At 46.4% G+C, this 12500-nt stretch overlaps 1 protein-coding gene across 2 annotated transcripts in view; it reads left to right on the top strand.

Annotated features, from left to right (window-relative positions):
• The window catches only part of LOC122265954 (regulator of G protein signaling 2), a 26543-nt gene that overhangs the window by 12683 nt on the left and 1360 nt on the right, over positions 1-12500 (top strand). The window contains exons 1-4 of one of the 2 annotated variants that reach the window (XM_043035467.2): positions 536-1181; positions 4486-4610; positions 8638-8801; positions 11449-12500. The exon at positions 11449-12500 is cut by the window's right edge and continues 1360 nt beyond it. In XM_043035467.2, the coding sequence (XP_042891401.1) occupies positions 1081-1181; positions 4486-4610; positions 8638-8801; positions 11449-11646 (588 nt within the window). In that variant the 5' untranslated portion in view covers positions 536-1080 and the 3' untranslated portion in view covers positions 11647-12500. Of the gene's footprint in view, positions 1-535; positions 1182-4485; positions 4611-8637; positions 8802-11448 lie in introns of those variants that run through there. The other variant, XM_086542633.1, reaches the window with a different exon arrangement.

The following is a 12500-nucleotide window of genomic DNA, read 5'->3' as shown; positions in this document are numbered from 1 at the left end:
CTGTGTTACTAAATTCTTCAACAAACCCGTGCAACCTAAATTGCAACTCTGCAACGGCCGCGATTCCGTCGTCATTCAACACCTCCGCTAACCACAGCGAAATTTTGCGTTACCGTTAGCATTCTGGTTGCAAATTAGTCTTTATCATTAACAACTCTACAACAACCCATGACCACCGGTACCTCTGCAACTATGATCGTCACCCACATTATCATCACCATCATCGACTTGGCTATCACCTACTTTATCACCATCACCACCCTCCTCAGCATAGCCACCACCATCATCACACTCTGTTTTCAACACCTCCTTTGTCACCACCGGCATCACCATCTCTGTCATTAACCATCATCACGCCTTGATTTTCACCATTTTCATCATCATCATCATCTCTGCTCCCCCCCTCTATCACCCCCGCCGTTGTCATCACCACCACCACGTCTCGACCAGAAGCATTGCCGTACGCATGAGCAAGTGGGTGCGCTCGCCCATGTATATATAGCGGGGCGTCTCGGGGCTCTCCACAGATCAGCTCTGAGCCCCGAGGAAGCAACACGGTTATACCTCCTGCTCGCTCGCTATATCCAAGGGCTACATCAACCACAGTCTTATTGTTTGGGATTGTGAGTGTGTTTGTGTGACGGAAAATCAACACAGCAAGACATCGTGAAGGGAAATTATCGCTTTCTTTGAACCAACCAAGCGACAGTTAAAACACGCGCCTTCACACGACAGGCAACTACTACTGCTGCTGCATCAACCCTCCGAGGCATTTCACTCTTAAAGGATTTGAAAAGAAAGGGTTAACAGCACAAAGACAGCTATTACTCTCTAGTGAACTTGAATTGTGAGAGCACAGTGCAACAAAAACGCTTCGGAAACCCACCTTGCCTCCCACGTTCTAGCATCGATCGGCTCCGCGTACATATTTTTTTGTACTTTCGCCTCCCGCCCCGTGACCCGACGTGAGTTCGCCCGGTCCGGCCCCACCGACCTCGCACGACGCCAGGTCACTGAGGAGAAGAAGCTCCGAGGTCGAATCAAGTGTTCAGGAGAACCAGTAACTACTTCAGAAGCATCATGATTGCCACTGACATCAGAAGGGAGTCCCTGAAAGCCACAAAGAGTGTCTTGGGGTCCCTCAACTCTGCCATCGCTGACTCGATCGCGCACGGCAAACGGTAAAGAAATGGACACTTTGTCTTGTGTTTTTAGGGGGGAGGGGGAGGTGTCTGGGTGTGTCTCTGTGTCTTTGGATGTGTCTTTGTGTCTTTGGATGTATCTCTGTGTCTTTGGATGTGTCTATATGTCTTTGAAAATGCTGGTGTGTCTTGAGAAGTGTCTGTGTATGTTTTAAAATTGTCTATGTGTCTTAGGAAGTGTGGACGTGACTTTGAAAGTGTCTAAGAGGTCTTAGAAAGGGCCTGTTTGTGGGCATGTATGTTTGGAAAGGGTCTGTGTGTATTTGCAAGTGTTTGTTTGTGTGTTTGAAAACGGATATATATATATATATATATATATATATATATATATATATATATATATATATATATATATATATATATATAATAGAGTGATAACCTGAATTTTGACACGTGAGGTTACCTGGAGGCTATTTTAAGCGGTCAGTTAATTTCTCGCCCTTTTAGACTTATTAATGTTAGCCATTATACGGTCTAGCAAGTGTCCTTTGACGTCAGCTTGTGTGCATATGTAGTTGCGTGTGTATATGTGTGTGTGTGTGTGTGTGTGTGTGTATGTGTGTGTGTGCAGGTGGTCTGAGGGTTGAATGACGCACGTACTATACCTATACTTATATATGGTTTTGCTTTACGGTCACTTTGCACGCCCATTGTTTTCATTGTTGCTTTATGCGTGTGTGTGTTTCTTTTTTCTTTTTTTATGAACATGTTTCAGGTAGAAAGGATAGTTGACGCGGGCAGAAAACAGTATTGTATATATGTGATAGTAATCACTTTCAGAACCACTGTAAATGTACCGAGAGAGAGAGAGAGAGAGAGAGAGAGAGAGAGAGAGAGAGAGAGAGAGAGAGAGAGAGAGAGAGAGAGAGAGAGAGAGAGAGAGAGAGAGAGAGAGAGAGGAGCAACCACGAGACAGAAAACATATCACAAGTATACAAGCTCATAATATTAATAAACCGAAAAAAATCTGAACCACAACCTCACCACAATCACCCTGGGAATGAGGAGAGGTCATAGTGGCCATTATGGTCTGCTTCAACGAGACCGCCAAGCCGTGGACCGTTTTTTTTAAGCGGTCGCCGTGACGTCATGCTGACGTCACGCGCTACAGCTGTGTCACTCCCTCAGTACGAGCTTCGTTCGCTGACCGATTCCTCTTTGCATCGCTCAGATCTTCCTCATTGTTTTTGTTGTTTTTAATTGTTTGGGACATTTTCTTTTATTTTTATTTGTTTTAGAGATTATGATCACTTCATACCCGGTTATTCTCGTTTGCAAATTGAGAAAAAAATGAGGAGGAGAAGGGGGAAGGGGGGAGGGGGGAGGGAGGGGATCCGAGAAAGTGAAATTCCCGTGCCGGACACTCCCCCCCCCCCCTTTTCGGGCGCTTTCTTTTCTACGGACGATAAAAAATGAATATGATCATTCATCGATCTATTTTCATTAAAAAAAAATATAAATAAATAAACGGTCACTTAAGATCACACGCTCACATGAGTATTCAAAGACGCAATATTCAAATAAACTTATAAACTTAGATTTAGTTTCCCTTTATGACATTAAGAAAATATATATATAAATTCATACTTTTGATTACGAATATCATTCCAAATCAGATTTAATAAATAAGCAAATTCAGCAAGTACAGAATATATTCTCTCTCCGTGGCATATCTGGTCACGTGATCACAACCGACAAATGACAACCACAAAGCGTCCGGCGTCTTTCCAAAGATTAGCGGAAGAGGGCAAGGAGGAGGAGAGGAATGAAAGACAGAAAGAAAGAAAAACGACAAGAGTTTTTTTTTCGTTTTTTTTTTCTTTTCTTTTCTTCTTCATCTTCTTCTATCTTGACTTTTGTATTCTTTATCTTTACCTTTCTCCTCCTCTTCCTCCCCTTCCTCCCCCTCCTTCTCCTCCTTCTCCTCCTTCTCCTCTTCCCCCCCTCCCCCCTCCTCCTCCTCCTCCTCCTCCTCCAGCTGGGAATCACATCTCAAGAGAGCAAGGGGGTCGCATGGGAGGGGGGTGGGTGAGGGGCTGAGGGGGTATGTTCACCCGGAACCTGTTCTTTTGTGTCTCACTTTCCACACATTTTATTCGCATTACGCGTGCGTCCCCGTTCTCTCTTTCTCTTTCTCTTTCTTTCTCTCTTTCTCTTTATCTCCCTCTCTCTCTCTTTCTCTTTCTCTCTCTCTCTCTCTCTCTCTCTCTCTTTCTTTCTCTTTCTCTTTCTCTCTCTCTCTCTCTCTCTCTCTCTCTCTCTCTCTCTCTCTCTCTCTCCCTCTCTTTCTCTTTCTCTTTCTCTCTCTCTCTTTCTCTTTCTCTTTCTTTCTTTTTCTTTTCCCCTCTCTTGTTCTCTCTCTCTCAATCTCTCTCTCCATTTGTCTCTTTCTATCTATCTATTTTTCTATCTATCTTTACCTCTATCTATCTATTTATCCATCTATCTCCACGCCCGTAACTGTCTGTCTGCGTCGCAACACAATATCAGTATCATACACCGGGCACACTTACCGCATCATCCGGGACTTGGCTCCTTATCACCGGAAGCTCCTCCTATCCCCTACCCCCCCAGCCCCCTCTCCCTCACCCCTACCCCTACCCCCATCCTCCTCTCCCCTATCCCTTACCTCCTACCCTCCCTCTCCCTTATCCCTTACCTCCTACCCACACCTTCTCCTTTGTCCCTTACCTCCTACCCGCCCCCCCCTCTCCTATGCCCTTCCCCCCTTCCTCTTTATCCTTCCCCCTCTCCCTCTCCCTCTCCCATGCCCCCCCCCCCCTTCTTCCCCTGTTAACAAACACACACATCCCGTATCTAAATCGTGTTTATCTCTGTGACATTAAGCCCACAATAATGACATGATAGATATCAAAATAAGAACGATATTTTTCTCTTGTTTTCGTATACAGATAGGAAATGCGTGTTAATTTACTTTTTATCGTGTCCGGTTACGCAATATGGTTTTATTTTGTTATCTTTATTAACATTATAAGTATTGCTATTGTTGTTATCATTATTATTGTCATTATTATCATCATTATTAACATTATCAGTATTATTGTTATTGTGAATGTAATCATCCTTATCATCATTACTGTAATTACTATTATCATTATTGCCTCCATTATCAAATTTTCCTTTAACTGAACACTCCTTCAACAGACATAAAACTCCCCTCGATCTATCTCCCTCCTCCTCACTGCCCTTTCCTTTATCCATTTCTTTTATCACGTTTATCACCTCAACTCACCTCTCATTTCTCTCTCTCTCTCTCCTGCAGAAGTGACATGCGCCTTCGCCTGGGTTGGTTGAGGCGCCGAGGAGAGACCCAGTGCAGCGTCAGACCCCAGCCAGAAGAAGCACAGAGTTGGGCTGAGAGCTTCCATAATCTCATGGCTTCCAAATGTAAGTGTCTGGCTTTCTGGATGGATTTTTTTTTTTTTTTTTTTTTTTTGCGTGGGCAACATGGAAAGAATTTTTGAACTTTTTGTTGTAAATGAAGTGAATATACATGATGTAGATATATGAATATCATAATTTTTCATAGAATGTTGAAAAAATTCTTTCCATGCGCCTGTATTGTGCGTGAGAATAATCACATAAATTAGGGTATAATGACGTACTTCCGGTTGAGTTAATTGACGCGCTGCTGTGCCATTTCTTGCAATTGCTTTTGTAATGTTTACTTATCGGTGCTTCCTTCCTTTGTGAGGTTTATTTGCTTATTTTCGTTTTCGATTTTGCTCTCTCGATCTTTCTTTTTTTATCCCTTTTTATCTTTATCTCTCTTTCTACTTTCTTTCTTATTTGTTCTCTCTCTTTCTCTATCTATGTGTCTCTATCTTTCTGTTCATCTCTCTATCTCTCTCTCTCTATCTATCTATCTATCTATCTAGCTCTCTCTCTCTCTCTCGCATCCTGTCCCCATTCTCTTTTTCTATCTCTCATCAACGCCTTCATTATACGCCATGTGCCACCCCCTCCCCCCCCCCACACACCCCAAAAACCAGTGCGACAACTTCCTTACCAGGATTTGCCTGCGAGCTTGCGTGTGACGTCAGAGCTCCCACACGGCACACGAGGTCAAAGGGCAGTCACTCTAGGCCACACCCCTTCCCCCCTACCCCCTCATCCCCTCTCCACCTCTTCCCCTACCCCTGCCTCGCCCTTTCCTTCACCCTCCCCGGAACAAACCCCTCGCCAAGGACTTGTGGTGACTTCCCCCTCGCCCCTCCCTCCCTCCCCCCCAAGGGCGTTGCTATTACTCACACACGGAGGGGGGGAGGGGGGGAAGGGGGGAAGGGGGGAAGAGTGGTTGGAAGAGGGAAGTAAAAGAGTCTTATCCTTCCTTTGCAAATCGTTGGTTATGTCATCAATCGGGCGGCCATTAATGCAATCAACATGGCTAAGAGGGATCAACATGGTCTGCAACATCCGTCCGTCATAAACATAAGTATGACCTCATGGGCATGGGATAAGAGAGAGAGAGAGAGAGAGAGACCGAGACATTTACCAATTACATAGTAAAACACACACACACACACACAATCACAAACCTCACATCAACGCCACTCGCTGTACACAACCCCCCCCCCCACACACACACACACATCCCCACTCGTCCAGAAGGGAAACAAAGAGGGAAAAACACATGGAAGGTTTGTAGCATGATAGGAACACAACGTCACTTCCCGAGCTCTTTGTTATGGGGTTTTCACTGTTGATGCTGTGGCTGTGTTTACGTCAGTTAGGATTCCCCCGGGGTTTTATGGCTACATAAGATTGTAGATAATTAGCTAGAGGAGAAGAAAGGGGGTGATAGAAGGTAGATAGAGAGGAGAGACATAGTCAGAAAGGTAAGAAGAATGAGGCAAGAAAGCTAGAGTAATGACTCTAAGTAGCAGATAACGAGAAAGAGAAAGAGAGGGAGAGAGAGAAAGAAGACTATAAAAAGACCCCTCTTGTTGTTCCCTTTGTCATGCCTTCTGCAGCAGCGCCGAAGGACTTACACGTGTCCACCTTACAATGCCATACTCGAGAGTCCTTAAAGGGGTGGAGTTGCCGCCATTACCTTGCTGTCCAAGTCAACATCCCCCTACCAGCCTCTCGGAGGGGAATGAAAACCGCATCGACATGTCAGTGATGAGAGAGAGAGAGAGAGAGGGGGGGGGTCATCTTGTCAAGGATTAAGGTTGAAGTTGGTAGATTGGATACGATTCGGTTGTTTGTGTGTATGCGTCGGGAAGGGTGTGTATGTATGTGAGTGTGCGTGCGTATGTTTGTGACGGGTGGCCTTTCGTGCGTTCCCACGGGGTTCATGATCCGGTATTGTTTTGCGTGCGGAACATTTCCTCTTCCCGTTTCTCTGGCCCCGTTTCGTTATTTTTGCGATCGCGTTCTCTTTGTTGGGCGGAATAGTATCTTTATGTGTTGTTGCGTGAGAGAAAGAGAGAGAGAGAGAGAGAGAGAGAGAGAGAGAGAGAGAGAGAGAGTGTGTCTGTGTGTGTGTGTGTCTGTGTGTGTGTGTGTGTGTGCATCCCTCAGCCCACACACTCTAGTTTCTTGTGGTCAGCTCCACCAGGATGCAAGACAGAGGCGCGTCATCACCAGACATGACCTCCACCATCACCATGCACAGGGGCTCAGTGCATGGCGTTAGTTCATGCACTTTGGCGTCGGTTGCGTCTTGAGGGCGTAAAATGAGCAGGGCGAAAGGAGAAACAAGAGAGAGGGAAGAATAAGGAGAGAGAGAGAGAGAGAGAAAGGAATAGCTTATGGGTTCTTGCAAGGTATATTTTTGGTTGTCTCCCCAGCTGTGCGATGACAGGAATCCCAACCTTCTACGCATTCTTTGATCTCTCGCCAACATGCCAAACGGAGGAGGTGCGTTGCAGAAATGTTGCGAGGCGTTGCATTTGCACGAGAGAGAAATCTGGCGACGAGGAATGTAGGGGAAAAGAGGGGGGGGGGGAGTAAGGGAGGGGAGAGAAGGGTAGAGCGAGTATAGGGGGAGGGGGGGAAGGTGTCTTTTACATAAGTCGGTCCTGTTGTTGCCGTGTGTAGCTGGCTTTGATATTATAGGCATATTGATTATTATCCTCCTTTGTTTAAGAAATAATTCATATAAAATATTTTTTTAAAAAGGAACATAGAGAAAATATATATGAAAAAATGTTAATAGATTAAGATCGACGGATAGTTAGGGACTGGATCAAAATTGCAAGATTGATTAAAAAGAAGACCTAAACAGGCTCTTGATTGGTGCAATAAGCAGCCACCTTGGCAACACGGGAGATACAGAAGCCGAAGGCCCGAGGTAGGCTGGGAATAGGAGCTCGTGTGGGGTGTTGTGCCAGTGCCAGTGCCAAGCTAGCTTTTTTCAGCGCCTCGAGTGCTCGAAATATCTCGTGTCTACATGTACGTGTTTGTATGTGTGTACGGATATAGATTCTCGTGTGTGGTGTGGTTAGTGGGAGGCGTAGGGGGGGGGATTACAAGGACGCGAAGTCTTTATATAATTTTTAGATTTTTTTTCTTATTCTTAGGCTATTTCTTCTCTCTCTCTCTCTCTCTCTCTCTCTCTCTCTCTCTCTCTCTCTCTCTCTCACTTTCATCAACATATCTTTGCATTCATATATCCTTTACATCTTTCGATATATTTCTCATATTTCTTCTCCTGCCTGTTTTCTCTTCTATAGCTAAACCTTCCCTTCAATAGAGATAGAGGGGGGGGGGGAGACAGACAGATAGACAGAAATAACCAGGTGAATTTTAAAGCACTAATGAATACAGTGCTTCAGCCAGCATCCTCTAATTGTGTAAACATGCTCACCTGTTCCGCTTTCGGAAAGGCCTAAATATTTGGGCATATGTCATAGGAGAGAGAGAGAGAGGGGGGAGAGAGAGAGAGAGAGAGAGAGAGAGAGAGAGAGAGAGAGAGAGAGAGAGAGAGAGAGAGAGAGAGAGAGAGAGAGAGAGAGAGAGAGAGAGGAGAGAAGGAGAGACATTTCTCATCTAGAATTTGAACGTAAAAATTCAGTCCTTAGCGAATGGCAAGATAGTGAGTGTCATCCACCTGTCAGCTTAGAGGGGGGAGAGGGAGGGGAGGGGGTGGCGTGATGTAGCGTGTGACAACCGTGACGTCACGCGGCTGGGTCTGGCTCAAGGATCAGCGTAGAGTGACATTTACAAAAGCAGGACTTGGCAACTCATTCATTGCATCTCCATTTTCATTCATGCATAAATGCATAGCTTACTACGTCATCTTCTTAGATTAGACTTTAAGTAATTGGCCTCCATCGAGTTTATCTTACTCATTTTGTGTTCCTCTCGTTGTCTTCAAAACTAGTCTAACCCTCACATTTTCCCCTTCAATTATTATTTTCGTTACTCTTTTTCAATTATTAATTTTTTCTTCTCCTTTCTTCCCCAGACGGACAGGCGTTGTTCAAGGCTTTCCTCCAGAGGGAATTTAGCGAAGAGAACGTCGAATTCTGGATGGCCGTCGAGGATTTCAAGAAGACCCGTAGCGCTAAGATGTCTTCGAAAGCCTTCAAGATCCATTCGGATTACGTCGCAGTTCAGGCGCCAAAGGAGGTGAGTTGTCTTACCTGTCACCTGTTTGCTGTGTTTGGAAGAGTCCCCTGATTCATGTCATGGCCTGTTTGGTCGCGTGTTTTCTTAAATGGTTCGTAAAAGGTTCTTATTTGTCAAAACACCTTTTTTTTTAACTGATCACGTGGCTCTTCCGATCAGTGGTTTCGAAAGTGTGAACACTTTTTCCGAGCTGTTTCGGATGATTCGAACCCGAGAAAGAAGGTTCGAATCTCAGAAGCAGAGAAAAGAGAGAGAGAGAGAAAGAGAAAGAGAAAGAGAGAGGGAGAGAGAGAGAGAAAGAGAGAAAGAAAGAGAAAGAGAGAGAGAGAGGACGCCAGACTGCGTGGGTGTGCATCAGTGTTTAGTGTCAATGTGTGTGTGTTTTAGTGCGTGTGCGCATCCATGAATGTGCATTGAATCACACCCAGAATGTCCCTCTGATTCAGTGACCTCAAAAAAAAAGGAAAAAAAGGGAATACACCTCGTTGTGGCCGTGAAGAAAAGGCCAAACGACTCGTGAATCAGCGAGCGGTTTCTTGAGTCACTTCTTTCGCTTAGCTGTCGCAATTCGTGGTCTGAAGATGCCGGGAAAGATGAGGTGCCGGCGTGACTAACGGGAGGCTTCTGATCATTCCTTTTCGGTGGAGATGTGTGGGATTTCAAGCAGCCCCGGCGACTCGTGGCGAAAAGTTTGATTGAGACACAGGACCATCTGCATAGTCACACTCTCTGTAGTTCAATTCTTATCCGTATTTCTTGTTGTCACATTCTTTCAAACTCTTTCTTCCTGTTTTCTCTTTTCTCCCCTTCCTCTACCTCCTTTCTCTTTTCTCCCTTCCCCCTCCTTCTTCTCTTCCTCATCTTTCTTCCCTTCCTCTTCCTGCTTCCCTTCCTCCTCTTTTTTCCCCTTTCTCTTCCTTCTTCCCTTCCTTCTCCTCCTTCCCCTCCTCCTCCTTCTTAGCTTCCTCCTCCTCTTCCTCATCTCCCTTAACCCTTTTTTCGTAATCCCTATTGCTACCCTTCCCCCCTCCCCCTCCGAAAGGCACTGGGGTATCTCCCTCGGCTCTTGTTAGCTTTGGATCGATGAATACTGGAAGCTGGAAGCGGATGCTGCGTCGCTATGGCAACCGAGAGCAAGAGGTGGGATGCTCCGCTGTAGGAGAGAGAGAGACGGGGAGGGAGGGTGGGCGGTTGGAAGTAGAAAGAGGGGGAGGTGGGGAGAGAGGAGAGGAAGGATAGGGAAGGGAGGGGGGAGGGTAGTTAGAGAGGGGAGCAAGAAGAGCATGAAATTGGATGCGAACGAGGGAAGGTGGGCGGGAGGGAGGTTGGGGGTGGGGGGTTAGAGGGAGAAGGGGGTTAAGTAACAAAGGAAACGAAGCGGAATAAAGAGACAAAGAGAGAGAGAAAGAGAGAGAGAGAGAGAGGGAGAGCAAGAGTGGCGTTCTAGATCCAACGTGAACTATGTCTCCTTCTCATTGTATTTATGATGTTACATCGCCATCGTATATGACAGTTGTGGTGTTACTTGTAAGTCTATTTGTATGTTTATATCTGTTTGTTTTATTTGTTCGTTTGAGACCGATCATGCAAGCTCCTAGAGACAGAAACCTATGATGCAATTGGTCATGACATTGAAGAATCTGGCATTCTCTTCTCTTACATTTCGTACTGTTTTCTTCTTCTTCTCTCTCTCTCTCTCTCTCTCTCTCTCTCTCTCTCTCTCTCTCTCTCTCTCTCTCTCTCTCTCTCTCTCTCTCTCTCTCTCTCTCTCTCTCTCTCTCTCTCTCTCTCTCTCTCTCTCTCGTTCCACCCACACGCTGTTAAGACCGCCTGGGGAGGGGAACTCAATCACCAAGTCGGCATTTCTCTTCCATATGAATCCGGTTTGAAAACGAATACAACAAAATAAATGAACAAAAAAAAAGCGAAAAAATTAAACACTTTTTTAGCATCTGCAAGGTCTGCCATTCTCTTCATCTTGCACATTTTTTAAAGCAGAGAATAAGCATGCATGATATCAGCACTTTACTTTGTTTCTTTGCAATGCGGCAAACAGCAGATAGATAAAGAGTTGCAATTAAGTATACAAATTGTCTTTCAACATCTTCGCAGCTGTCAATGTACAGTCTCTCTTGTGTTAAGTTTCCCAGGCGCTGGGATGAAGCTATAACCTTTAAGCTACCTGGAAGAGAGGCAGAGGATAGGAAAGCGCGTGGGGGAGGAAGGGGAGGGGGAGCGGGGAGGGACGGTCTTTCAGTAAAGGTCAAAGGGGAAAGCCGGGTTCACGGGAGAGATTTGGTCGAGATCCAGGCATGAACTGTTATTTCAATTGTTCATTTCACTTTTATTTGATTACGTTTGTTATATTCCGTTATTTAATTTACTCGTTTCGTTTCTTTCTTTTTTTGTTTGTTTGTTTTTTGCTAATTAGTTTCGCTGGTTTCTTTGATGACTTTTGGCTTCGTCGAAGGAGGTCGTTTATTGTGCTCATGTGAGGAACGTGTCCTTTGTGATGAGGATGGTTGTGCGCGCACGTCGTGGTGTGGAAGTGTGCTGGTGATGAATGCGACGATTGACGTTATACATTTTAATATCCTTTTCAATCTGATGAATCCTTTGTCTCACCTGGATCTCCCTTCTTCCGCAGATCAACTTGGACCCCGCCACGCGCGCCCAGATCGCCAAGAATCTCGAGTGCCCTGACAAGTACATCTTCGACGCCGCGCAGAAGAGAGTGCAGGCGCTGATGGAGTCGGACGCCTACATCCGCTTCCTGCAGTCGGAGCTGTACAAGGAGCTGCTCCACCCGGAGTCCTCCTCGCTCTCCAACGCCGACACGTTATAGGACCCCAGTTGCATGTCTGTGACGAGCTCGAACATGCACTTGTAGCCCCAGCCCATGCAAGCGACTGGGGCTTTGGGACCAGCTGAAGCCACAGCGATAGCCGCAAGAGTGCCACCTGGAGTGCCACCTGGAGTGCCACCTGGAGCGCCGGCGAGGCCCCCGCGAGGAGTGCCAGTGCGGCGTCTCTCTCTCTCCCTCTCGCCGGGCCACGGAAGGCCACGTTGTTCGTGTTGCTGGCCCGCCGCGCCCGTGGCCACCGCGGGCGCCAGGCATCGGTTGTTACTCGGACGCCCCCGCTGTCCGCTTTGTTACTCGTTCGGGAGGCGTCGGCGGGGCGTGGGCGCTGCCGTCGGCCGAGTGAAACCTGGGGATATTTATATATATTTATTAAAAAGGTGATATACATATAGACATACATTATATCTAAGGTATATTTGTATTTAAGAAACTATATAAAACAAAGAGAATCTTGATTGCAATGAGATTTTTGTCCGTTTTCCTGCATACTTATTGTTATTATTCCGGTGTGAGTCAATTGCGACTTGTGTTTGGTCAACTATATCAGGTGTTATCCCCCCTCCCCCCCCCCATTCAATACTCCCGACGTAGCAGGTGCTCGCCAGACCCCCTCCAGCCCTTCCCTCCCGCCACTGCACACATACAGATGCACGACGAGTCACGTGTTGATGTTTCCCCCCATCCTTCCTACCCCCTCCCCTACCACAAGGCCGCCCCCTCCCCCTTCCCCTATCCTAATCTCTCCCATCCCCCCCCCCCAACAGGCGGCCGTCCTGACTGTGATACCCCCTTCCCTGGCGGCCCCCCCTCCCCCCTAAAGGATTGCGTGCTCGGGC

Source organism: Penaeus japonicus, unplaced genomic scaffold, assembly GCF_977035675.1.
Source record: "Penaeus japonicus unplaced genomic scaffold, GWHDUDI00000001_assembly GWHDUDI00000012, whole genome shotgun sequence".
Taxonomy (NCBI): domain Eukaryota; kingdom Metazoa; phylum Arthropoda; class Malacostraca; order Decapoda; family Penaeidae; genus Penaeus; species Penaeus japonicus.
The sequence above is the reverse complement of the archived record's forward strand: the minus strand, read 5'-3'. Positions and strand labels throughout refer to the sequence as shown.